At 48.8% G+C, this 26,967-nt stretch overlaps 1 protein-coding gene across 2 annotated transcripts in view; it reads left to right on the top strand.

Moving 5' to 3' along the window:
* Positions 1-26,967, top strand: part of LOC146822136 (cGMP-dependent protein kinase 2-like) — a 256,757-nt gene that overhangs the window by 156,551 nt on the left and 73,239 nt on the right. For both annotated transcript variants that reach the window (XM_085613249.1, XM_085613248.1), the window contains exons 11-12: positions 25,372-25,419; positions 26,588-26,641. In XM_085613249.1, the coding sequence (XP_085469375.1) occupies positions 25,372-25,419; positions 26,588-26,641 (102 nt within the window). The remainder of the gene's footprint in view (positions 1-25,371; positions 25,420-26,587; positions 26,642-26,967) is intronic.

Below are 26,967 nucleotides of genomic sequence, written 5' to 3'. Positions count from 1 at the left end.
GAGACCTTTCTGGGGCTGTTGTTTGAAGATATGACGCAGTTATTTATACTGTGGTACAGTGCAGTGCAGTGGTGTAACAGCAGGAGACCTTCCTGGGGCTGTTGTTTGAAGATATGACGCAGTTATTTATACTGTGGTTCAGTGCAGTGCACTGGTTCAACAGCATGAGACCTTTTTGGGGGGCTTTTGTTTGAAGATATGATGCAGTTATGTATAATGTGGTACAGTGCAGTGCAGTGGTGTAACAGCAGGAGACCTTCCTGGGGCTGTTGTTTGAAGATATGACGCAGTTATTTATACTGTGGTACAGTGCAGTGGTGTAACAGCAGGAGACCTTCCTGGGGCTGTTGCAGTTATTTATACTGTTGTACAGTGCAGTGCAGTGGTGTGGCAGCAGGAGACCTTCCTGGGGCTGTTGTTTGAAGATATGACACAGTTATTTATACTGTGGTACAGTGCAGTGCAGTGCAGTGCAGTGGTGTAACAGCAGGAGACCTTCCTGGGGCTGTTGTTAGAAGATATGACGCAGTTATTTATACTGTGGTACAGTGCAGCGCAGTGGTTCAACAGCATGAGACCTTTCTGGGGCTGTTGTTTGAAGATATGACGCAGTTATTTATACTGTTGTACAGTGCAGTGCAGTGGTGTAACAGCATGAGACCTTTCTGGGGCTGTTGTTAGAAGATATGACGCAGTTATTTATACTGTGGGACAGTGCAGCGCAGTGGTGTAACAGCAGGAGACCATCCTGGGGCTGTTGCTTGAAGATATAACGCAGTTGTGTTATGATCTTGTCGGGCTCTGGTTGGGTGCCATGAAGTCTGAGTTTACCCAATGCCTTATCAATCTTCTTATATGACTCCTTCTCAGCGGGCATGTGTGCTTGGGCTCTGTTGTTATCTTTGCAAAGCGGAAGGCAAGGCAACAAGGTTACATTGTGTCAATGTGTCTTTATGACGGTGTGTCTGCTGCGACGGGGAATTCCTGCCCCTGGGCCCGAGCAGCGATGACGCATGCCTTGCTGAAGGAAGAGAGTTGTGTGACCTTTCCAGAGATTAGCTCACCGTTATCACCTGATCTGAGCACAATACGTTTTGACACAAAATGTAGGCCTCAGCCTTGTTGTACCATACCAGTGGATGGACTACTGCGTGTCGTGTGGTAAACACCCAAAATATCGATTCCAAAATATCGACTGCCCAGAATATCGAAGTTAAAATATAGAGTGGACAGAATATCGACTCTACAAAATATAGATAGGTCAGAATATCGAAATTGGGGTACAAAATATCGATTACTAAAATATAGACCTTAAAAATATCGAATACCATAATATCGAATTTTAAAATATAGATTACCATAATATCGAATTTTTTTGTGTGTTATGTATGGTAGTATATGTGTTAAAATGATGTATTATTGTTGTAATGTATGTTTAATTTATTTAAACAAATGAATGTTATGTAATTTAATTATTGCGTAATTTAATTCCGTAGCGGGTTGTGGGTTTATAGGGGAATAGGGTGGGAAGTAATTTAATTATGGTTAATTAAATGTTAATTATATTTATATGTTTTGATAATTAATTAATTGATAATTAATTATTAATTGGTAATTTATTTTTATTAATTGGTAATTAATTTATATTAATTGATTAATTGATAATTATGTTCATTGTATTTGTTATTAATAGGAGCGGGTTGTGGGTTTGTAGGGGAATTGGGTGGGAAGTAAATTGTAATAAAGTAAATAATACATTTTTTATTTATGTGTATTGATAATTCATTGATAATTAATTAATAATTTGTAATAAATTTGTATTAATGGGTAAATAATTTGTATGAATTGCTAAATAATTTTTATTATTTGCAAAAATATTTTTATTAATTGATTAATTGATAATAATGTGAATTGTATTTTTTATTATTGGGAGTGGGTTGTGAGTTTGTAGGGGAATTGGGTGGGAAGTAAATTAATTGTAATAAAGTAAATATTAATTTTTTTATTTATGTGTATTGATAATTGATAATTAATTTGTAATTGGTAATTAATTATTATTAATTGGTGTTAAATGTTTATCAATTGATAATTAATATTTTTAAATGGTAATTAATTGTTATTTTTTTTTTTTTTTTTAAACCGTTTATTACAGAATCCAAAAAATATACAAAGATGGGCCTACAACCTTCAGGCCGGCCGCTAACAAGCAAGAGGAACATATGATACAGACAATAGCACGCATGCTGCGGCAGAGGGAAATGTACAGGAGGTAGAAGCGGTGGTAGCCACACCATCCGGACCCCACATAACGGTTTCATTTTAGTATAAATAACAACAAAAAACAAACCCACAAGGCAACCCACAATCAGAAACAGCAGCATGTGCTCCCCTAACAGGGGGACCCCACCAATCCTTAGGAGTATCAAGGGGGGGTAAAGGTCAGGACGGGGACTAAGTAGACTCAGTGCCCGGAACCGGGAAGATAAACTGGCTAAGGGGACGGGGCCGGTGACGGATCGGGCAATAACGGTGGGGCACAGATTCCCCCCCGGTAGGCGTTCCAGGGGCCCCATACTTTTGCAGCGTGAATCTTTCTGGATTCACTATGCTGTGCATTATTCCGCGATCTTGTGGTTGGGTCCGGATTCGTAGTCTTTTCTTTGTTTTTTTTTTGTTTTTTTTTGTAGCCCAGGTGGGCGTCGACGTCCACCATTTGGTGCACCTCCCGTGACGTCGTCGTGCTTCCTGCGGAAGTCCCACCTTTGGGGCGCCATCTTCAGATTCTTTTTTCCGCCGTTGGGTCTGGATCGTCATCGGGAAGCTCCAGAATTACACTCGAAGGAAGAAGGAAGAAAAGCGAGTTTCGTCGATAGAATCACTAGAAGATATCAGGAAAGGAAGAGATTTCATCAGGAGCGCGAAGAAAGGAGGACCAGCGCCCCTTTTTCTTCGACGGCCTTGGAGAATGCACGCTCAGAGACCCTGAGCGCAATGGACAAGACGCCATTCAAGTTCTGCCCAAACTGCCACCACAAGTTCGCGCAGAAAGACCAGCATCCGGTCTGCAACCTCTGCCTACCGGTCGGTCACCAGAGTATCGACTGCAACGCCTGCTCAGCCTTCGCGCCGAAGACACTCAGGGTGAGAGAGCGGCAGAGAAGAGCCAACGCCAACATGGATGGCAAAGGGAAGCCCCCGACGTTCTACGATCTGGGCCTCTCCACGGACGACGAGGACAACGTCGCCGAGACAGCCGAAAACTTCACGGTCGTAGAGACCGACAAGAAAAAAGAAGACGAGGTAAGAGAATCGTCGAGCACAAAACAGAAAGTACCTCGACAACACGAGGGTGACTCGAGAAAATCCGAGTCAAAGTCCACGAAAGGAGCCCCGGCGCCGAAAACTTCGACGTCCAAAGGGGGAACCACGGACAAGAGGCCGAGCGGATCCTTAGAAAAGGACTCCCTGGTGCCGAAAGACGCCGAAAGGCAAGGGTCGTCGAAAGCATCCCATGAGACGGGCCGATCGACGCAGAAAGAACGTTCGACGTCGACGTAAGTTTCATCGAAAAGACCCGCGGTCGACGCCGAAAGCATCTCCGAGATGGAGAAAAAGAAGAGGCGACTCGAGGCCGAAATGGAGAACATCCTTCAAAGGAAGAAGGAGTTCGACGCCAGGATGAAGGAGTTCAAGATTCCAACGGCTTCATCGGCGGACGTCTGTGAGGGCGAAGACGAGTTCGACGCCGAAGGGCTGACAAGGGATCTCGAAGAGGAAGAAGAGCCCTATTATGAGGGAGAAGCCGAGGAAGAAGACCAACGGTCGTTCTACGAATCGGCGGCATCTACCAGCAACGACGTCGAATGGCACGATCTCGACACCGAAAACCCGGAGGAGCCCGTGGACACGTACCCTTCGAGGCCTTCGCCACCCGACGACATCGGGGTCTACAATATGGTGGTCAGGAGCGCAGCAATGGCCTTCGGCGTCAAACTAGACGAGGAGAAACCGAAAGCCGATTTTCTCGTCGAAACACTGCTCCCCATCCAGACAAGGAGCCAGTTCCTACCCATGCTACAAAGCGGGATGAATCAGGGGAGAGAAGCCTTCAAGGAACCTGCGACCTGCCGGTCGATCACGCCCAGGACAGAGAAGAAATATAAGCACTCCTCCCTGGACCCCCCTTCCATCAAGGGTAGCGTGACTGCTGACTCCATCATAGCCTCCACGGCCAGGAGAAGGGCCAACGTACCAGCAACTTCGGGCCCACCTCCGGATAAGGAGAGCAGGAGGATTGACCTCACAGGAAGAAAGGTCGAGAGGAACGCCGCAATGCACTGGCGCATGGCGAATTCAAATGCACTCCTCAATAGACACCAATACCAGCACTGGGATGAGATGGGGGAACTAGTAAAGCACCTCCCCGAAGAATACCGCCAGAGAGCCTCTCACCTGATAGACGAAGGCAAGAACATCGCCAACATCTGTATAAAGACGGCGTTGGATGGGGCAGAGACTTCAGCAAGACTCATGGCCATAGGGGTCACAGAGAGGAGGCATGCATGGCTAAGAATCTCGGGATTCAAACCGGAAGTGCAGAACAACATCCTTGGCACCCCCTTCAATGGAGAGACACTGTTCGGAGCAACAGTGGACGACAAGCTCACCCAGCTGAAAAAGGAAAACGAGACGGCGAGGTCCATGGGGGCCCTACAGCTGAGGGGAATGAGGCGAGGAAATCCCTCGAGGAGACCCTACGGTAGGGGAGGAAGCCAGCAGGGGACGTCACACCAGGCGTTCCAACAAAGTCAGCAGGGTGAAGGTCACGGACAAGGTCAGCAGAAGCAAAACTGGCAATATCAACCTCGGGGCCAGTCCTTTCGCGGGAGAGGGAACGGACGTGGCCAAAGGAGGAGAGGGGGAGAACAGCCCTCGACGAAGTGACTCAGCACGCAAGAGGACGCCTACCCTCGTCAGGACCCCAAGGGGGAGGCGCAAAAAAGTGTCATCAGGGGGAAGAGAAAATCCAAGAGCCTACGAGCATACGACACCAGTAGGCGGAAGACTGAGGTTCTACCTTCAGGAGTGGCGGCGTATAACCACAGACAAGTGGATACGGAACGTTGTGCAGTACGGATACTGCGTAGATTTGGAGAAAAGACCTCCAAACAGGAAACCAAAGGGAAGACTGAGATCGGCCCAAGAACTGGCAATACTCAGAGAAGAAACGCGGAAACTCCTGCAAAAGGGAGCGATAGAGACAGTGCCGTTCAGAGAACGCAACAAAGGGGTCTACTCAAACTACTTCGTGGTCCCGAAGGTAGACGGAGACCTCAGACCCATACTAGACCTCCGTTACCTAAACAAGTTCATCAGAACGCAAAGGTTCAAAATGACTTCACTGCAGGAGGTTCTGCCACAGATAAGAGAAGGGGACTTCATGGTCACCGTGGACCTCAAGGATGCCTATCTTCACATCCCAATAAACAGAAGGCACAAGGCCCTTCTAAGATTCAACATCGAACAAGAAAACTACCAGTTCACGACCCTGGCCTTCGGATTAAAATCAGCACCAAGGGTCTTTACAAAATGCCTGTCGGCGGTAGCGGCGCACCTACGAAGGCAGGGAATACATGTCTACCCCTACTTGGACGACTGGCTGGTCAAGGCAAACTCACGCGGAAAGTGCGAGAGGCACGCAAAACGCGTAACAGACACCCTCACGAATCTGGGATTCTCGATCCACTGGGGAAAATCATCAATGGAACCGGAGCAGGTGAAGATTTTCCTGGGGGAAAAGATCAACTCCCGCAACAGTACAGTAGTGCCCAGCGACAGGAGAACAGAGGCTCTACTGAAGGAGGCGAAGCTCTACCAGAAGGGGCGAGCTCTGACAGTGAGGGCTGTGAGCAAGATGATGGGGATGATGGCGTCCTGTATCCAGCTGGTGCCGAATGTACGCCTGCACATGAGACCATTCCAGGAATGGCTACAGCAACAATGGTCACAAGCAAACGGAAGTTGGGAGGATCTAGTGGTTGTTACGCACGCAGTGCAGGAGGAGATAACTTGGTGGAACAGAGACAACATAACAGCAGGGAGAAGCCTGACACCACCAATCCCAACAGTGACCATTACCACGGACGCATCGCAGAAGGGATGGGGAGCGCACATGGACAACCTCAGAGTGAGGGGTCTATGGGCCCCAGCAGATGCGGTCCGCCATATCAACTACCTCGAGTTGAAAACAATCCTGCTAGCCCTGAAGGCATTCCAGAGGCACCTGTTCAACAAGAGGGTGTTGGTCCAAACAGACAACACCACGGCGATGTTCTACATCAACAAACAAGGGGGGACACAGTCGTTCCCGCTCTCATCCCTAGCTCAGGAGATTTGGAGATGGGCCATACCTCTCAGGATAGATCTACTGGCAATTCACCTACCGGGGAAGGACAATGTGGAAGCAGACTGGCTAAGCAGGCAGACCTCAGCATCACACGAGTGGGAGCTCAATGGCCAGGAAACGGAGAAACTCTTCCGGAGATGGGGGACTCCCACAATAGACCTTTTTGCAACACGCCACAATGCAAAATGCCAAAGCTTCGCGTCCAGGCAACCAGATCAGCAATCCAAGGGAAATGCCCTATGGATAAGCTGGTCGAGGACATTTGCCTACGCCTTTCCACCGATACCCCTGTTGCACAGAGTGCTCGACAAGTGCAGAACCAGCAACATGACCCTGATCCTGGTGGCTCCGCAGTGGGCGAGGCAGACATGGTTCTCACAAATTCAAGAAATGACACAAGGCGACCCATACAGGTTCGAGAGGAGGAAGGACCTGCTCTCAATGCAAAACGGAGAGGTCCTGCACCCAGAGCCAGAGACCCTCAACCTGGCGGCATGGCTCCTGAAGACCTAGAGTTCGCACACCTAAGATTGCCGCCGAGCACGATGCGAGTGCTATGGGAGGCGAGGAAACCAACTACACGAAAATGCTACAGCGCAAAATGGAAGAGGTTCACTGTGTGGTGCCGGAAAAAGGGCCTTCAAAACAGAATGACAAGAGACTCAACAGTACTGAGGTACCTCACACACCTTCTAAAGAGTAACCTCTGCTCGAGCTCACTAAGGGTACACCTAGCGGCCATCGTGGCCTACACCAGAGGTGAAAAAGGTGGAAGTTTCTTCAGCTCGCAGGTGGTGAGGAGATTCATGGAAGGAGCCAAAAGGATGGCCCCCCCGAAAAGGTTGCCGCCGCCGGCATGGAATCTGAATGTGGTCCTGACGGAGCTCATGAAGGCACCGTTTGAACCCATTCACAAGGCCACACTGCAGATGTTGACTATGAAAACAGCCTTTCTGGTGGCCATAACCTCACTACGTAGGGTGAGCGAGCTTCAAGCACTAACGCTGCAGGAACCCTACATTCAGATTCACAAAGATAGAATAGTCCTGAGAACGGACCCACACTTCATGCCCAAGGTAGTGTCGGCGTTCCACATGAATCAGACTATCCAGATACCAAGTTTCTTCCAAAACCCGACTACAAACGCAGAAAAGGCACTGCACACCCTCGATGCCAGAAGAGCGGTGATGCACTACATTGAGAGAACCAAGGAACTCAGGAAGTCGAAACAGCTGTTTGTGTCCTTTGCTACTAGCTTCATGGGTAGGCCAGTGACTAAGGGCACCATCGCAAGGTGGATTGCCCTCACTATCCAATTCTGCCACAAACAGGCTGGACAGGAGCTAGCGGAGGGGCCGCAGGCTCACTCCACAAGGAAGAAAGGGGCCACCGTGGCATTCCTGGCGAACACGCCCATCCAGGACATATGCCTCGCGGCAACTTGGGCATCTGTGCACACGTTCACGAAACACTACTGCGTGGACATTCAGATGAACAAGGAAGCACAGGTTGGACAGAAGGTGCTTCAGCACATTTTCAACGACCAACGCTCATCTACCACCCAGCCACCACAGAATTAGGAAAACCGCTACAAAGTCTATGCACAGCATAGTGAATCCAGAAAGATTCACGCTGCAAAACGAATAGTTTCTTACCTGTCGGTGTAGTTTTGCAGCTTGAAGATCTTTCTGGATTCACTAGCGAACCCACCCACCTCCGCCAAGAAGATGAGGCTGGAGGAAGAGGGGGAAAAATGGAAAAGATCAAAGAAATGAAAACATACAGATAAAGGGACAAGAAGGATTAATCAATCGCCTAGGGTTAAAAAAAAAAAAAAAAAAAAAGAGGAAAGGAAAAAAGAACCCGAAGATGGCGCCCCAAAGGTGGGACTTCCGCAGGAAGCACGACGACGTCACGGGAGGTGCACCAAATGGTGGACGTCGACGCCCACCTGGGCTACAAAAAAAAAAACAAAAAAAACAAAGAAAAGACTACGAATCCGGACCCAACCACAAGATCGCGGAATAATGCACAGCATAGTGAATCCAGAAAGATCTTCAAGCTGCAAAACTACACCGACAGGTAAGAAACTATTCGTTTCACCCATGTCCCAGGCTTACCTCTCGCAACATACACCACCTTTTCCCGAAACATGCACCAATCCATGTTATCCTTCCATGCGAGACAGTCGGCGACCTCTGGGAACCCCACAGTTGAGCAATGTCGCGTTTGGCCACCATATATCCCAGAGTCGCCCACCACATTTGCGGCACCGAGTAGTCGGTTGGCTCCCACACATTCAGAAGACATCTCCTCGCCTCGGGCAGCAGCGACACACGCGTAACTACTCGCATAACCTCATGCACACCACGCCAGAATCGCGCCACCTCCGGGCATTCCCACAAAATATGGAGAAAGGTCCCCAAAGAACCACACCCACGCTTACACAACCCGTCCACAGCATAGCCCATACGCATTAGCCTTGGCCCCGTGACATAGACCCTATGGAGTATCTTGAGCTGGACGAAGCGAAGACGGGCCGGTATGGCCACCTCTTTCGGGGAGGCCACCGCAGACACCCAGTCCTCGTCATCCAGCTCCAATCCATCAGCAACCCATGCCTCACGAAGGTTAGTCAGCAGTCCCGAACGGTCATTGATAAGTTTTTTATAAATTAATGAAATCGTGCTGTCCGGGACATGCCCATCTAGCACTCTATCCTCCAGGGGGGAATACTCCGGGATGGAGGCAACGTCCGGGAATACGGAGCACAACGCATGGCGGATCTGCATATATCGAAAGTATTCCCTGTCTTGCAACTGGAATTCCTTCTGCAGCACCTCGAACGTTTTGAAACCCCCCCTCGTCCAGAGGTCACCCACCCTGCTGATGCCTATCATGTCCCACTTCTCAAAGCCCTTCGAGGTCCACAGGGAGCCCAACTGCTCAGATGCGTATAGTGGCGACGCCCGGGTCAAACGATCTTTCCACCCCATCGCCACATTAGCCGCGTGCCACACTCGTACCATGACACGTGTGGGGCCCGTCAGACGTGCGTCGAGCGAGCTGGAGTAAAGCGCTCGATTATAGTCACCACCCGGCAGTAACATCTTATCCATTTCAAAGGCCGGGTTTAGAGCGGGCCCGCACAGGCCGTGATTGATGGCAGCCAGCTGGGAGGCCCAATAATACCGTTTGATATCCGGGAGGGCAATCCCCCCGTCATACCACGGGAGCGTCAGCTTCGCCAGGGCGATACGCGGTCTACCCTCCCAGAACAGTCGGCGCTGCAAACTCTCCACCTCGCGAAAGTAGCGCGCCGGGACGACGTCCATTGTGTTCTGCAGAGCGTACAGGAAACGCGGCAGCGACATCATCTTAAACAATGCCGCCCGGCCGAGCGGCGAGAGCGGCAAGCGCCTCCAACGCGCGACATCCTCCTTCAGGCGCTGAAGGGGGGGAAGCAAGTTCTGACTATATCGGGCCTCCGCGTCCAGGGTAATGAAGACACCCAGGTACCTGAATCCCCGCGGGGCGATCTGGATAGGACAACCCCGCGGAAGGATAGGATCCTCCCCAGAGAGAACATACACACACGATTTAGCCCAGTTGATGACAAGGCCGGAGTTAAGGCCAAATGAGTGCAATACATCAACCAGTACTATCAGTGAGTTACGTGGGGAAGCCAGGTACAGGAGAATATCATCAGCGTATAGAGATACGCGGTCCTCATATTCGGGGGTCCAACGGAGACCACGGATAGAAGGATGCCACCGCAGCCACTCCGCCAGGGGCTCCAAGGCAAGCGCGAAAAGGAGCGGCGATAACGGGCAGCCCTGCCGCGTGCCCCTGCCCAGCTCGAACGGAGCTGACACTCTACCGTTCACAACCACCTGCGCCAGCGGTCCAGAGTACAACAATTTTACCCAACCGATGAATCCTGGGCCAAACCCAAACTTCGCGAGCGTCCCCCAAATATATGGCCACTCAAGTGTGTCAAACGCCATAGTGGCGTCCAAGGACGCCAAAATGGCCGGCTCCTGTAGGAACGGGACACGTGCGAGCACCCCATGCAAACGCCGCAGGTTAAGCGTTGTGTTGCGATGAGGGATAAAGCCGGACTGATCCTGGTGAATCAAGTCGCACACTACGCCAACCAGCCGATTAGCCAACACCTTGGTGAGAATTTTGGGCTCCGCATTCAACAGCGAAATAGGCCGATAGGATGTGACCCGGTCCCGCGGCCTCCCCTCCTTATGAATAACCACGATAGTAGCCAGACGCTGGTCTAGCGGGAGGGAACCCGCCGAGTGGGCCGCGAGGAACATAGCACGGAGATGCGGCGCCAGCGTATCCGGTCGCAGTTTATACAACTCGATGGGGAGACCATTAGGACCCATGGCCTTACCGGAAGCGACCGAACGTATGGCGAGGGCGATTTCCTCGGATGTTGGAGCGGCGTCCAACGACACTCTGTCCTCCTCCGAAAGGGAAGGCAGCGCGATATCTCTGAGCAGGGCATGGGAATCCTCTTCCGAGCGGGAGGACACCGGGGAATACACCCCACGGAAATAGTCCGCGAAGCAGGAGACAATGTCTTCCGGTTCAGTGACACACACACCATCCTGTTTCTCAATCGACGGGACCACTCGACTCGCTCTCTCCTTTTTGTCCAGACACGCAATCAATTTACCAGCCTTATCACCCACATCATACAGTCTCCCCTGTTACTCTCTACTGAGGCCCCTGGCCGCCTCCGTGACGAGGGCCCTATAGGCCGCTTGCTTGAGTCGGAGAACATGTAATTTGTCATCCGTCACCCCACATTCTAGATCACCCTCCAACTCGGTTATCTCAGCTTCAACACGGGTCACCTCCTCCCGCTCGCGCCTCCGGGAATGGGAAATAAGGGACAGGGCCTCCCCCCGGAGTACCGTCTTGAACGCCTCCCACAGAGAGACCGCCGATGACACAGACCCCACATTATCGTCAAAGTATCGCTTAAGGGATTTAACCAGCTCTGCGCGAATGGTGGGGTCACGCAGGTACCAGGGATTAATCGGGACCACCCTATCCTCTCCCCTCGGAAGAATATCAAAGTGCAACAAGAGCGGGGAGTGGTCTGAAATACCCCGTGCCAAATGGCGTACCTCCCCTATCCTCCCCACATGCGCCGCCGGAACCAGGACATAATCTAGCCTTGAGAGACTACCATGAGCCCCTGAATGGAAGATGTACTGTAGCTGCGTGGGATGTTTCAAACGCCAACAATCCACCAGCCCCAAGGTATCCAAGAGGCCAGACAACCACGCTTGGGCACGGGGGAGATCCCTAGGGGGGTGACGATCCACAGTTCCGGAAACCACAGCGTTAAAATCCCCCCCCACCACTAGAATCCCCTCCGGAAGGCCAAGGAGGAGGCGCCCCAGATCCGCAAAGGTGGTCGTCTGCAGCCCCGGCGGGACATAGACAGACACAAAAACGACCACTCTGCCCTCCATTCTACCCACCAGAACCGTATAACGTCCCCTGTCGTCATGGAGCACCTCATCAATTTCCAACGGGAGCGAGTTCTTAACCATAATGCCCACACCCCTTGAACCAGACGTGAAGCCCGAATGGGCCACAAGGCGGTAGCCCCGTCGATTCATAGCACAAAAGGAGTTGCCAATGAGGTGTGTCTCCTGCAGAAAAACTATATCGGGTGAAATTCGTTTCAGGAACTGCAGGACCACACCTCGTTTTATCCTGTCCCCCAGTCCATTAACATTCCAGGACAACAGACTCAGTCCCCTACCCCCCATCATAAACAGAGGCAATCACTCGTCCCCCAGAGAGCACTTTAGAAATAGCACAACGATACTTTTGCCTTGTGGTGTAAACAAACAACACCCCACCCCAACCCACCCGCCCCAACAAAACTCCCCCCTCCCTGCACCCCTGCATGAGCCCAGACAGCCCCCCCAACTTGCAGTGTGCCTGTCGCCCCTATATAATGAAACTAGCTAGACCCCCTAGAGGAGGAAAGAGTACCCCTTCTAGACCCCACACAACCCCCCAGGGAGGGGAAAAAACAAAGACAGAAGCTTGGCCGAAAGTGGCATCATAGTCGTCCAGAGTGAGGCCCAATATCAACACCTCAGTCTCGATCCAGTGGGCCGTCTCCTCCCGCCGCCCCCCCCCCCGCCATCCCGATCACAACCCCCAGACAGAGTGTCCAGCCAGTCCCCGGCCGCTTCGGGACGATCAAAAAAGTGCGTGCGACCATCCACCTCTACCCGCAGCCTGGCCGGGAAGAGCATGGCGTATTTTAAGTTCATGTCCCGAAGCCGGCGCTTGACGCCCAGGAAACTCAGTCTCTGCTTCTGGACCGCTTGGGTGAAATCCGGATAAAAGTTCACCTCCATATTTTCCAGCTTAATCGGCCCTTGCAGTCTGGAGGCTTGCAGGATCGCGTCCCTGTCCCGAAAGTTAAAAATCCGGGCAATGAGAGGCCGCGGAGGGGCTCCGACCTTCGGCCGTCCCCCGGGAACTCTATGAGCCCTCTCCACGGCAAAGAATTTACTCAGTCCCCGAGGCTGGAGATGGGTAGTGATCAGGTCCTCTACAAAGAGATCCGCCGCCGCCTCCTCCCGTCCCTCGGGTACTCCGATGATGCGGATGTTTTTCCTCCGGGCCCGACTCTCGGAGTCCTCCAGGCGCCGGTCCATAAGCGCACTCGCCTGGCGAAGTCGGTGTACCTCCGTTTGGAGGGCCGCCACCTCAGTCGTGAGGCCCGACGCGGTGTGGGCCAAAGAATCGACCCGGTCGTTGGTCTTGGAGAGATCAGCCCTCACCAGGCCGACATCCACGAGGACCGCGTCGATCTTATGCGCTAAGGTGTCGAACCGCTGGCCCACCGAGGCCTTCATCTCAGCAATGGCGCCCATGACGTCTTGCAGAGTCAGATCCGTGGGCAAATCCGGGGCATCTGGGGGGCACTCAGAGGACTTGTGTGGTCCGCCGGGAGATCCCTTCTGGAGGGTGTAGCGGTCCATGATGTTGGCCTGATGTACGGCGCCACGCCGGGTCGACTTGGCCTTCGACCGATCTCCATCTTGTTTCGTGGCCATCATCGCGGGTCTCACACCCGCACCAGCTACGCCGTTGAGGGCAGGCAATCAAGGCCACGAGCTCCAGGGGGCCACCCCAGGTCGGCGGGGTGGGTCACAGCAGGCAGGCAGGCAGGGTCTCCCAGCGAGGCCACCCCAACACAAAGAGCTCCGCGCTCTCACTTGCAAAGGCGGCAAGGGGGTGCGAAAGTGAAAGTGAAAGTGCGGGGTACGCGATTCGCCAGGCCCAGCCCGCTGCTGTTGTTCACTTTGCCACTGGGTCACCCCTCAGCGCAAATCCGGGGTCCGGAGAGAAGTAGGCCGCGAACTTCAATCGGTGCTCACTCCGGCACCCGAAGTCCGATTCGAAAACGGGAAACGGGTACCACCTCGGCTCAGGCTCACCGACACAGTCCCCTCAACCGAGGCAGGATGAAGACAGGATAAACGTAGGAGGTTGCGGAGGTCCTCGGGAGCCTCGCACCTACGCGGCCATCTTGGTTGCGCGCTAGGCTCCTCCTCCTAATTAATTGTTATTAATTGGTAATTATTTTTAATTAACTTTTTATCAGTATTGATAATTAATGTCATCTTATATTTAATTTAAATCATTCCTTTCCCTACTTTTGCACTCTCTGGAGTGGGAATAGTAATATTTACCTCTACGCTATCCAACGCTTTCCCTACTGTTGCACTGTTTGGAGTTGGAATAGTAATTTTTACCCCTACGCTATCCAACGTTTTCCCTACTGTTGCACTCACTGGAGTGGGAATAGTAATTTTTACCTCTACGCTATCCAACGCTTTCCCTACTGTTGCACTCTCTGGAGTGGGAATAGTAATTTTTACCCCTACGCTATCCAACGTTTTCCCTACTGTTGCACTCACTGGAGTGGGAATAGTAATTTTTACCTCTACGCTATCCAACGCTTTCCCTACTGTTGCACTCTCTGGAGTGGGAATAGTAATTTTTACCCCTACGCTATCCAACGTTTTCCCTACTGTTGCACTCACTGGAGTGGGAATAGTAATTTTTACCCCTACGCTATCCAACGCTTTCCCTACTGTTGCACTCTCTGGAGTGGGAATAGTAATTTTTACCCCTACGCTATCCAACGTTTTCCCTACTGTTGCACTCACTGGAGTGGGAATAGTAATTTTTACCCCTACGCTATCCAACGCTTTCCCTACTGTTGCACTCTCTGGAGTGGGAATAGTAATTTTTACCCCTACGCTATCCAACGTTTTCCCTACTGTTGCACTCACTGGAGTGGGAATAGTCATTTTTACCTCTACGCTATCCAACGCTTTCCCTACTGTTGCACTCTCTGGAGTGGGAATAGTAATTTTTACCCCTACGCTATCCAACGTTTTCCCTACTGTTGCACTCACTGGAGTGGGAATAGTAATTTTTACCCCTACGCTATCCAACGCTTTCCCTACTGTTGCACTCACTGGAGTGGGAATAGTAATTTTTACTCTCTCAGTATCCAACAAAATCTCCACTTTTTTAAATTACTTATATTATGTTTACATTTTAAGCTATTTTATATTATATTATGTATGTTTTATTTAATTGTTTTTAATATTTAATTAATTTTATATTATTTTTAATACATTTAAAAAATTCGATATTTTGGCTAACTATATTTTGACAGTCTATATTTTGGAATCGATATTTTAGTACTTACCTGTTTGTAGATAGGGAGTCGATATTCTGTCCCTCGATATTTTAGTGTCGATTTTTTGCATAGTCGATATTTTGTCCCTCGATATTTAGTCACTGAACCGTGTCGTGTCGCGTGTGCATGTGAGCAGCCTATTGGTGGTGTGCATGGAGATTCCAAATGAAGGAATCTGTGTCTCCTGTCTGCAGCTGTTTCTCACTGGTCCAGTGAGAACATGTTCTTCAATACAATCTCCTGCAAGCCCAGCATCTGCTCTGGCCTCGTCACGCACCTGCTGGGACACTGGTGGCATTGAGTGGGTGCTGGAGCGCTGCGGAGCGCTGAGACGCTGCAAGATGGTCCTTCTTTCGTCATGTGGTTGCCTACCAGAGCCTGGACCGAGATCGAAGCAGGAGGTGTGATCTCTACAGAGATCTGTACGGCCGCGGTTATCGGAGGTTCTCCTCAGCGAATGGTCACTGGATGGTCAACCATTGTAGGGTGCGTGCTGTTGACACCCGGTGTCACCACATTTCAAGCTCCATGTCACCCAAGTCACCTATGTAGACGTACCATCCACCATGTTAGTAGCATGAGGGCATCTTTTTCCATGCACGTACAAGATGGGGTTTCCTTCATGTGCACCTTTTCTGAAAAGTCTCAATGGTGTTTCCACAAACGTCCAATGACCGGAGGGGACGCAGGACTATTTCATCTTCAATTGTGAGCAGAACTGGTCAAATAAACTTTCTTGTCAACAAGAGGAAACAGCCAAGTAGAGACATTTGTTAGAGTTGCAAAAGAGCTGACTCTTGTGCCGAAAAGAGTTATTTGTCAGAAGAAAGCATTACAGGCGACTCTACTTACAGAACTTACCCAATTCGAGGTCATGTGCCTTCGTCAGAATTGGTTCCTTCATGGCAGAAAGAGAAATGTGTAAGAATCAAGGCTGGAGCTGATTACTGTGTTGTCAGGAAAAGTTTTGTGTAGTTCCAGCAGTAGAAGACACAGTCAGGGTTTAAGTGGGCCAGGTCTCACCGGTGCTGAGCACCGGCAGCTTTTTTAAGGAGGCCTCGAAACGGGTCTCTATCAGGCTCTGTTTTGTACCCTGGCACAGGCGGTCCATTTTTATCCAAGCTATGACAGCAGGCACTTTGATGTGCGCATGCTCACACTGCTCAATTCTCACTAGTGGAGAAGTTACAGCATGACGTCATGCCAGGTGACTTGTAGGGGAAGGGAAATCCTTTAAAGAGAGTCATTTTCTTTCTGGATTTCCCTTTTTTTTAACTCAGGAGCAGCAACATTGTCGTGGTGTCACCAGGGCTGTAAGTGGAAGCTTTTTGAAGGTTGTTTACAAGCCATAATTGCTGCTTATTTATCTTATGCAACTAACAACCACTGACAAAGCCAATAGTCCTGACTTGTTGTAGGTATGATGTTACTTGTTGTATCATATATCTGGATGCAATGACACAATGACAGAAACAGCACACTGTGCTAAGCACAGATTTTTAGCCTAGGTGTTTTTAAGCCACGCCCTTAATTACAGTGGCCACGCCCCTTTGGAGAGACCCCCCCCCCAGTTTGTTCATTCCACTTAAAGCCCTGGACGCAGTGTCAAATGGACCTCAGAAGAGGGAAGATAAGGGGATTCGATCTTAAGGCCGGAAGATTGATTCGTATTGTGCAGGTAAGGGTGCCCACATGTGGCCAGATCTAGTAATTGCTGCTGATGTCCTAAACAATGCAGTGAGAGTTGAAGGAGGAAAGACGGCATTTGAGTGTTTTTTATGGTTACAAGGGATTCTGTCAACATAGGTGTGATAGACAGCATGACAAGAGCAATGTTTATTCGGATGTGATGGATGAGAAGGTGGTAGCTATTAGGGATGGTGCTCCCTTGGACACGAGGAGCGGGGTTGCCTCATCTGTAGTGTGTCGTGATCATGTTGCGGGTTTGTTGACGGCTGTGAGATGTAGCACGAGCAATAAGTGTATGCTGAAATGATTCCATGGTTGTGATGTTGTGTTACAATGGTTGGGATGGGGTATAAAATGGGCTAAATACGTGTTTGGGGTGTGCATTTATACTCTCAACGTGGTCATACAGTTTGCAGGCCCAATTTCCAAAGTAAACTTAGACATTTGGTCTAAACTTAGACAGAACGTCAGATTTTACGACTTTGGGAATTCACAAAGGGCATTTACGAGTAGTATCTTTACATCTGTACTCGAAGCAGAGATCCGGCCGGAGTGCGGACATAAAAGTTTAGACCAAACGTCTAAGTTTACCCTTGTGAATCGGACCTGCTGTGTGTGGTAAAATGTCTTCTCTTTTGCAAAGAGGGAAGGTGTGTGGTAATTTATGTGCAGTTCTTCCTAATGGACGGAATGCGTGACACATGCGTATGTGTGCCTGGTATTGGTATGCCTTAAATATGTGGAATCTGTTCTCGTAGGTTTGAGCTCGGAGAGTGAATTGAAGGCAGACGTCCATTCAACGAGGAAGTATTTATGAAACCTCATTCAGTTTTAGATGCTGCGTTTATCTGGTAACTTACCCGCTGTGCTACCTTCACCAGCCTTTAGCAGCCAAGCGAGTGATATAGGAGTGATCGTGCCTGCATTTCTAACCCTGGGAGTGCTTGCTTCTGTTTCCCAAGGGACTAGACCAAGCCGGAGCCAACTTGTTCCACCTACTTTCAAAGTATTTCAATCAATCAATCAATCAATCAAGAAAGCTTTATTCGATTTTGAGATTTAAAATCATAAAAGCGTACATCAGAATATTCATACATATATATAAAGATAAAAAGTCTAAAAATGATTTGATTAAACATAGTCAAAGTCAATCGGTATAGTCCCCTGTTAATGAAAAAGTTAGTCAAATTACAAAAGAATCCAATTAAAATTAGTACATTGAGCTCCGAAACTTAACAGCCAGCTTTAAAAAACTTGTTAATGCGATAATAGTACATTCATTGTCCAGCTGTAATAACCTAATCATAGCCAATCTACAAGTACGTAATCCCCAGAACTTTAAAAGTGGTTTCAGAAATGCCCCCCTGGGCAGCTGATAAAATTTACAAAAGAGGACGCAATGAATATTGGATTGGGCAGAGATATCATCGCAGGGGCAGGGTGGGAGTTCATTCGACCAAGAGTTGCAGAGAGGGAAAGCAATCATACGATAAAAATTTCCGAATCTAAGGCGAGTGAGAAGCATTCGGGCATAACAAGAAGGCTGAGTTAATAAATAGTTTTGGAGGCCTTCTTGCATGGTTATTTTTTGGTAGTTGAGAACTGTATTTTTTATTTTTTCCAGATTCCATCTTTTAGTTATAAGATGGTTTAAAGCCAGCTCTCTGAAGGTCTTCCTAGAGACCAATTCCATGGTAGAAGGCTTCATAAAAAACTCAGGGTGGCCAAGGTCAGTCATCATATTTTTTACATATGTGAGCCATTTTATGTTGGTTAGTCCGTCGAGGTTGAGACAATCAATAATCAAGTCTCTGTTAAGTTTGGTCTCCGGAGTAACCCAAATCTTATGCCACAAAAGTATAGGCGCAATTTTAATGATATCTAGAATATACAGCAGACCCAATTCGATGTGTATAAAATAGGTCGATGTAGATTTTGAGACTCCTAATAAGTAGCACAAGAATTGATTTTCAGTTTTTTGTAATAGTTGTGCATTTTCAATACCCCAGAGACCAGCTCCATAGGTGGCAGTGGAAATACATTTAGCCTTATAAAGGACGATCAGCTCTTTCACTGGTCTGCCACCTAGTTTAGCTGAGAACTGTTTTAGCGCGCCAATAGCTCGGGTGAGGGCCAAATTTCTAGCATTTATCGCTGTATGCCAATTTCCCCTCCGGTCAAAATGTATTCCTAGGTAGGAGAAGTTGTCCGTGGTCTCGATTCTGCTGTTATCTAAAAAGATTGAGCAAAGCAGTTTCTTTGTTCCCGGACCACAAGCCATCGTGTATGTTTTTGCAATGTTAATTTTTAACCCTCGTTCATTCATGTAGGTTGCGAACTTCAAGACAGCCCTCTGAAGGCCTATCTTGTTCCGAGACATAATGGCGGCATCATCAGCATAAAGGAGTACTGGGGTCGGAGCTCCTAGAATTTTTGGGTAATCATGCTGTGATTCTATTAAGTATTTGCCTATAGAATTTATGTATAGGGTGAAGAGAAGGGGGGCTAAGATGCACCCCTGTCGTACCCCTCTCTTAATAGAGAATTTATCAGAACACTCGCCTTTGTTTCCGTAACGGACTCTAGCACCTGCATCACGATACAGAGTTCTTATAAATACTAGGATATTAGAATCTAAGCCCATATCGGATAATATGGACCATAGTAGCTCATGATTCACGCAATCAAATGCGGAACTCAGGTCCACGAATGTGACAAAAAGATTTCCCTTTTTTGCCTGCGTATATTTAGATAAAACTAAGGCCAGGTTTAAACTCTGTTCTATGGTCCCTTTTCCTGGACTGAAACCATACTGTAAGTGGGATAATACATTGTTTTCCTCTGCCCAAAGTTGAATTCTGTTTAAAATTGCCCTTGCTGCTACCTTCATTAAAGCATCTAAAAGTGAAATTGGGCGGTAGCAGGTTGGGACATTTCTGTCTCCTTTTTTAAAAATAGGGACGACTATAGCTTCAGACCAGGATGGTGGAAGCCCATGTCGATTAAAATTATTTAAAACATTCGTTAACAGGGGAGCCCAAAGATCAATTTCTGCCTTGTAAACATCCATCGGGACGCCGTCAGGGCCGGGGGCTTTACCTGAAGGACTGTCTTTAATTGCTTTAGTAATCTCCATGCAGTTGAAGGAAATCCCTATTGGGAATATAATCGGTAGAATTGTGAGTGGTTGAATAATAACTCCGTCAATCAGGGGGTAACCGTAATTAAGGTTTCCTAAGTCGTCATATAAGTTTTTAAAGTGATTTACCCAAATTTCCCCGTTTATAGCCATGTCTATAACATCTGTCTGGTTTTGCTGTAAATAGGGAGCGTTAACCGCTTTCCAGAAAGCTGTATTGTCCCTGGATTTAGACGCTGCAATTAAGGCCGACCAGGCCTCTTTCTTTAAAGTCTGTTTCCTGGTTTTTATGGCCAAATAATACAGTTTTCTAGCTTTGCTAATCTCAGCAGGTGATTTGATAATTTCATGCAGGGCCCTTTTTAGATTTTGAAGAGCTTTAGTGCAGTTTTTATCAAACCAGCCATGGCCAGTTTTAGTATTAGGTTGACGCTCTTTTGTTAATAATTTTTTTAGTTCAGATTGGATTTTTAAGAAGGGAGTCAAAAGTACTGATGACTCCTCTGTTTCTGTTAGACAGGCAAGTATATCGGGTAAACTAGTTCCCATTAAGGTATGTAAAAGAACGGCAGGGTCAACCCTGTCCCATTTTATAGAATAGCCATTTTTTGTGGCTAGGTTTATATTGAGATGGTATTTAGGTATAACTACAGGGATCTCCTGAATCGTTCTAATTTTAAGATTAAAAACAATTGGGTAATGATCACTGAAGAAAGTGTTTCCCAGGCGATGACCAATCCTTCCTTGGGTGGAGATATAAGGGTAAAATCAATAGTCGAATTGCATCCCCGCCCATGAAAAGTTGGTTTAAAGGGGGTATTTGGGATGCAAAGTTCGTTAATAAAAGACAGGTTAAAATGAAAAAGCATGTAATTAAGAGTATCGCCCAGTTTTGAATGAGCAAAATGTGTAGGGTTGTCGTCCTTATGTTTACCAAGGCCGCAAATGCCTTTGGAAACATGTGGGCAAATAATACTATTAAAATCGCCCAACCAGATTAACACTGACTCACCCTTTTTCTGGGCCTTAATAGCGTTGACACTCGACATGAGATTATCGATTTGGCTTTCTAGATTGCTACTGGGGATATTATTATAAAAATTAATGAGGGTTAGAAATCTTTCCCGCCCCCAACTAACATTTAATATCTGGTAATACTCAGTGAATGTATGTCTCAATACCTTAATGCCCTGCGATATTAAAACATAAATGCTCAGACCTCCTTTATTTCTCCCCTGAGAGGTTATTTGTGCAGGAGCATGGAAGGTCTGGTATCCTGGAATGTGGAGTTCATCTATAGCCCACGTTTCCTGGAGACAGATTAAGCTATAACATGTAACTATATCTAGCCACGGTTGGTGTGATATTTTGTTTGAAAGGCCTGCAACGTTCCATGAAATGATGTTATCAGCATCCCCTATTACCCTCATAAGAGGAGCATTTTTATTTTCAGCTCTAATTTTTAAAGTTTGGGGGAGAGGGGGGCTGAAAGGTATTAAACGATCGCAGTTGGGAGTAGTCGCAGGGTATAAATTATCACCACTGGCTTGTGGCTGATCAATAAGTGCCACACAATTTAGGATTCCCGTATTACAAGTATTAATAATATCCGTTCCAGGATATGAGGTGGCAGCATGGGTATTAACAGTCAGGATGGGGGCTCCACATGGGTCAAACTCCAGGCTAGGCTAGGTTCTATCTGTCAATCAGGGTCTTCCAGATCTGTAAGTGCCTCAAAACGGTTTGTGACTGATATAGGCCAGGTTGAATACTGAGGTAAGCTATGAATGTGCTGGTGTTGGTGAAGAAAAGGCCTGTCTGGAAAGGGTGAAAAAGAAGGAGAAGCATTCCAGCGACTAGGGTTTCTAGGATGTTGAAACAGAGGAACAGTATTAATAGGTCTTGAGTAATGGGGCGCAGCAACTGTTCTTGTATGTCTAGGCGGCCTACGGATAGAACTGTTACCTTGAAGAGTGAGAAGGGATTGAGGATAGAAATAGCTCAAAACACGTGTTGATATTCCTTCCACTCCTCTTTCTAGGAACCAGTCTGCTATGTAAGTGACTACTTTCTGATCTTTAAAATTTATAGTCACAATGTCACCTTCTATATCTTTGGGCCTACACCCAAGCCAGGTCAGCCTTCGCACAAATAGGATCTCACCATTAAGATCTGAGGGCAGAGGTCTGTTCTTACTTAACCAGTATATTACTTTGTTTTTAAGTTCCGCAAACCCCTCCTTCTTTCCTGGGCTTAATTTTGGCACACCCGTAAGTATAATAACATATGGGGCAGATTCGGGTGGTAAGTCAATATATTCGTCCATTCTATCAGAAAACTGTCGTGAGTTTGGCTCCCCGGAGGTTCTGGTCTTTTTTCCTTCTAGTGTATTTTGCGGGACTACTTTTTCCCTCTCTTCTAAGGAAGTGGGCGCAGTTTCGGAGACAACTAAAATGGCTGGAGGCTGAGTGTTTGTATCATTAGACAGTACTGCATCTCTTCCAGGAATCATAGCTGGTTGTTTCCTCTGGTCAGCAGTTGTTTGAAAAATAACCAGATCCTTCAATAAGGAACCATTTGAGGAAGTTACAGTTGTTAAAGTGTCTAATTGCTCGGCTAGCCGTTTTGTTCTCTCATAGAGAGGTAAAAGAAGTGACTTCACGAGTTGTTCAAGTCTCTGGAATAGACAGTCATTGGGGTCACGGGCAGAGGGTAGCGTAGTATCTTTGCGTTTTGAAGAGCCGGGGGATAACCTCGGCGCTTTGGAGCAGCTACCTGTTGTTCCTGCACCGCCCCTCTTTCTTTTCAGAGTTGCCACAAGTCTGGGTTGTTTAGGGGAAATCTTTTTCCTAATAGGCCTTGGTTTTATTTTAGGAGGCGTATTCGGTAGAACCCCTTCCATAGCGAGAAGTGGGGAAGTATTCGCACCTGTGTTAATGATGAGTAAGTCCCGCTGAGAATCTGTTGTCAGCGGCAGATCCTGAAGAAGTAGCGGAATGTCCGGGTCGCTAGTTGAGGCAGAAGTATTTACCAGATTGTGTGTTACAGGTGAAGGAGACGGAATCAACTGAATAGAACCCAGAGAGGAACGTTTATCAGAGAGTAAACCATGGGACAGACGACGTTCCGTGTCCGCTATTTCATTGTCCAACTTAGAAACAGCTTTGGCCAGAAAGTGGTCAAGGGTCCCTTTCCGTGGGCCTCCCAATAGTGTAATCTTGCCTTTGGATGGCTGTATAGGCGGAGTTGTAGGCATACTTAAAATGTGGGCACAAGCAGTGGAGAGGTATAAATGTACGCGTACTGTAAACACGAAGATTACAAAGTTCGAAATATAGTGTTTACCGCAAACTGCGTGACAAGGTTTGTGAAATATCTTACTTGTGACTGCCAAATGGGGTGGCCCAGCCCGTCCTCTTCCGGCCCCGGACGGCCACAGACGGCCCCGCCCTTGTCCCGGGCTTAGCCCGGCGCTGCCCGCGCGCGGTCCCGCGACGTGGGTATCCCGGCGATCTTTTATGCGCCTCCCTGGCGCCAAACCAGCGTCGGCGGGTCCTCAGCCGCTGGGGATTGTGGGGGATGTAGTCGCGTCCCCGCTCCGCGGCCGCAGGTGGTGGTAGCGGCGGCGGGGGACGAGAAAGCAGCAACAGTGAAGAGTCTCGCTGGGCAAAGTAAATTGCAATCCCTCTAAAACGCAGTCCACAACGCTACTCGGAGCCCGCTCCGTCGGTATCCCGCCGATCTTTTATGCGCCTCCCTGGCGCCAAACCAGCGTCGGCGGGTCCTCAGCCGCTGGGGATTGTGGGGGATGTAGTCGCGTCCCCGCTCCGCGGCCGCAGGTGGTGGTAGCGGCGGCGGGGGACGAGAAAGCAGCAACAGTGAAGAGTCTCGCTGGGCAAAGTAAATTGCAATCCCTCAAAAACGCAGTCCACAACGCTACTCGGAGCCCGCTCCGTCGGTATCCCGGCGATCTTTTATGCGCCTCCCTGGCGCCAAACCAGCGTCGGCGGGTCCTCAGCCGCTGGGGATTGTGGGGGATGTAGTCGCGTCCCCGCTCCGCGGCCGCAGGTGGTGGTAGCGGCGGCGGGGGACGAGAAAGCAGCAACAGTGAAGAGTCTCGCTGGGCAAAGTAAATTGCAATCCCTCAAAAACGCAGTCCACAACGCTACTCGGAGCCCGCTCCGTCGGTATCCCGGCGATCTTTTATGCGCCTCCCTGGCGCAAACCAGCGTCGGCGGGTCCTCAGCCGCTGGGGATTGTGGGGGATGTAGTCGCGTCCCCGCTCCGCGGCCGCAGGTGGTGGTAGCGGCGGCGGGGGACGAGAAAGCAGCAACAGTGAAGAGTCTCGCTGGGCAAAGTAAATTGCAATCCCTCAAAAACGCAGTCCACAACGCTACTCGGAGCCCGCTCCGTCGGTATCCCGGCGATCTTTTATGCGCCTCCCTGGCGCCAAACCAGCGTCGGCGGGTCCTCAGCCGCTGGGGATTGTGGGGGATGTAGTCGCGTCCCCGCTCCGCGGCCGCAGGTGGTGGTAGCGGCGGCGGGGGACGAGAAAGCAGCAACAGTGAAGAGTCTCGCTGGGCAAAGTAAATTGCAATCCCTCAAAAACGCAGTCCACAACGCTACTCGGAGCCCGCTCCGTCGGTATCCCGGCGATCTTTTATGCGCCTCCCTGGCGCCAAACCAGCGTCGGCGGGTCCTCAGCCGCTGGGGATTGTGGGGGATGTAGTCGCGTCCCCGCTCCACGGCTGCAGGTGGTGGTAGCGGCGGCGGGGGACGAGAAAGCAGCAACAGTGAAGAGTCTCGCTGGGCAAAGTAAATTGCAATCCCTCAAAAACGCAGTCCACAACGCTACTCGGAGCCCGCTCCGTCGGTATCCCGGCGATCTTTTATGCGCCTCCCTGGCGCCAAACCAGCGTCGGCGGGTCCTCAGCCGCTGGGGATTGTGGGGGATGTAGTCGCGTCCCCGCTCCGCGGCCGCAGGTGGTGGTAGCGGTGGCGGGGGACGAGAAAGCAGCAACAGTGAAGAGTCTCGCTGGGCAAAGTAAATTGCAATCCCTCAAAAACGCAGTCCACAACGCTACCAAAGTATTTCACCTTTAATAAAGTATAAAACATCCACCCAGATTTTGCATAATTTAGCTGCTACCCAATCTCTCTCTTCAATCTCTCCCTGTTCTTAGAACGGAAATATATCAAATATGCGCTCAGGTATATGGTGTGCACTATTTTATGGATGAAAATCAGTTTTCTTTATTTTTTTAAAACTATGCTACAATCAATGACATAGATTCTAATTATCACCCAAGGCTGTGTGACTGGGGCTTCTAAAGTTAACAGACCCCAATCTGCATCTTTTTGCAGGGATTTTGAAGACATGTACCCGTTTGACGCGGTGGAATCCTCTGACACGTAAGAGTCCTCTGAAATCTTCATTCTTTTTGTTGTCGTTCAATAGCATTAGGGTAAAACTGTGTTTGGAATTGGTTCTGTAGAAAGGACTTCATGAGAAAAACATTTAAAGGTATGGGGTAAGTGGTTGGAGTACCGTGGACTACCATGATGTATGTGTACAGGTGGGGTTTGGTGATGATCGCAATATGTCCATATATGGTTATGCTGTTGTCAGCCACGGTCGGTAGTAGGAGTAACTGCAGGGCGGTGACGTGGGGAGGGGCAGGGGCAGGGTGGGGGGTAGTAAACTATGGATTACGGAGGTTTACAGGTAAATTCACATATAAATTAATAAAACGAATTTCGTTGCGTGCACTGCATCCCCAAATGCGATGCAGTGAACGCAACGAAATTCGTTTGATTAATTTATATGTGAATTTACCTGTAAACCTCTGTAATCCATAGTTTACTACCCCCCACCCTGCCCCTCCCCCTCCCCACGTCACCGCCCTGCAGTTACTCCTACTACCGACCGCAGCTGGCTGTTGTGCTGGGGGACATGTCGCGTGTTGTTCCATGCTACAAAAATCAATCAAATTTAGTTTAGAAAAAAACTAAAAGAAAGGACTTCATGAGAAAAAAACAGTCTGGGCGTAATTATGAGCCACATGGTAATTCTGATTTGGCGGTAATTCTGATTACCATCTGATTGTGATTACAGGATCTGCTGTAACTCTGAAGTGCAAGAGACAAACACTAATACAAATCCCTTAGCACACAGCAGTTATATCGTTTCAGTATTAACAGTGTAATCCAACAGAACACAAATCATTTCACATAGATAATGATGCGAAGCTTAAGTCTTTGGTTTTTCTTTGGACCTGCCACCAGCTGAGCCTTTATTGGGTGATAAATGCGGATTCCTGAACCTGATGTCCCTGGTGGAAGCTCTAAGGTTAATGGTAATAAAATATAGGATATGTTCCAATGTGAGTCCTCATATCAACCCACAAGCGCACAGGTAGCGCACCTTCGCCATCAAGTGAGCCCCTCCAATTCCAGGCAACACCATTTACCACCTAGAGGGCAGCTCATGGGACAGTAACATTTAGGGTTTAGTGAAATAATTTATACAGATAAATTGGACTGCAACACAAAATAACACAAGTTTGTCTTTTTTTTAAAGAAATTCACTGACCTCAGAAGGCCTTGCCGTGACCGAAACAAGACGATACAGCAGGTACTTGGCCTCAGTACTTCTTTCCAATTCAATGACTGCTCGCCTGTGAAGTCTGACAAGGAAGTAATGGGTCTGTAAAGTCTGACAAGGGAGTAATGGGTCTGTAAAGTCTGACAAGGGAGTAGTGGGTCTGTACAGTTTGGCAAGGGTGTGATGGGTTTGTAAAGTCTGGCAAGGGTGTAATGGGTTTGTAAAGTCTGGCAAGGAAGTAATGGGTCTGTAAAGTCTGACAAGGGAGTAATGGGTCTGTAAAGTCTGCCAAGGGAGTAATGGGTCTGTAAAGTCTGACAAGGGAGTAATGGGTCTGTAAAGTCTGCCAAGGGAGT

This window comes from Triturus cristatus, chromosome 6 (assembly GCF_964204655.1).
Source record: "Triturus cristatus chromosome 6, aTriCri1.1, whole genome shotgun sequence".
Lineage (NCBI taxonomy): Eukaryota > Metazoa > Chordata > Amphibia > Caudata > Salamandridae > Triturus > Triturus cristatus.
The sequence above is the reverse complement of the archived record's forward strand: the minus strand, read 5'-3'. Positions and strand labels throughout refer to the sequence as shown.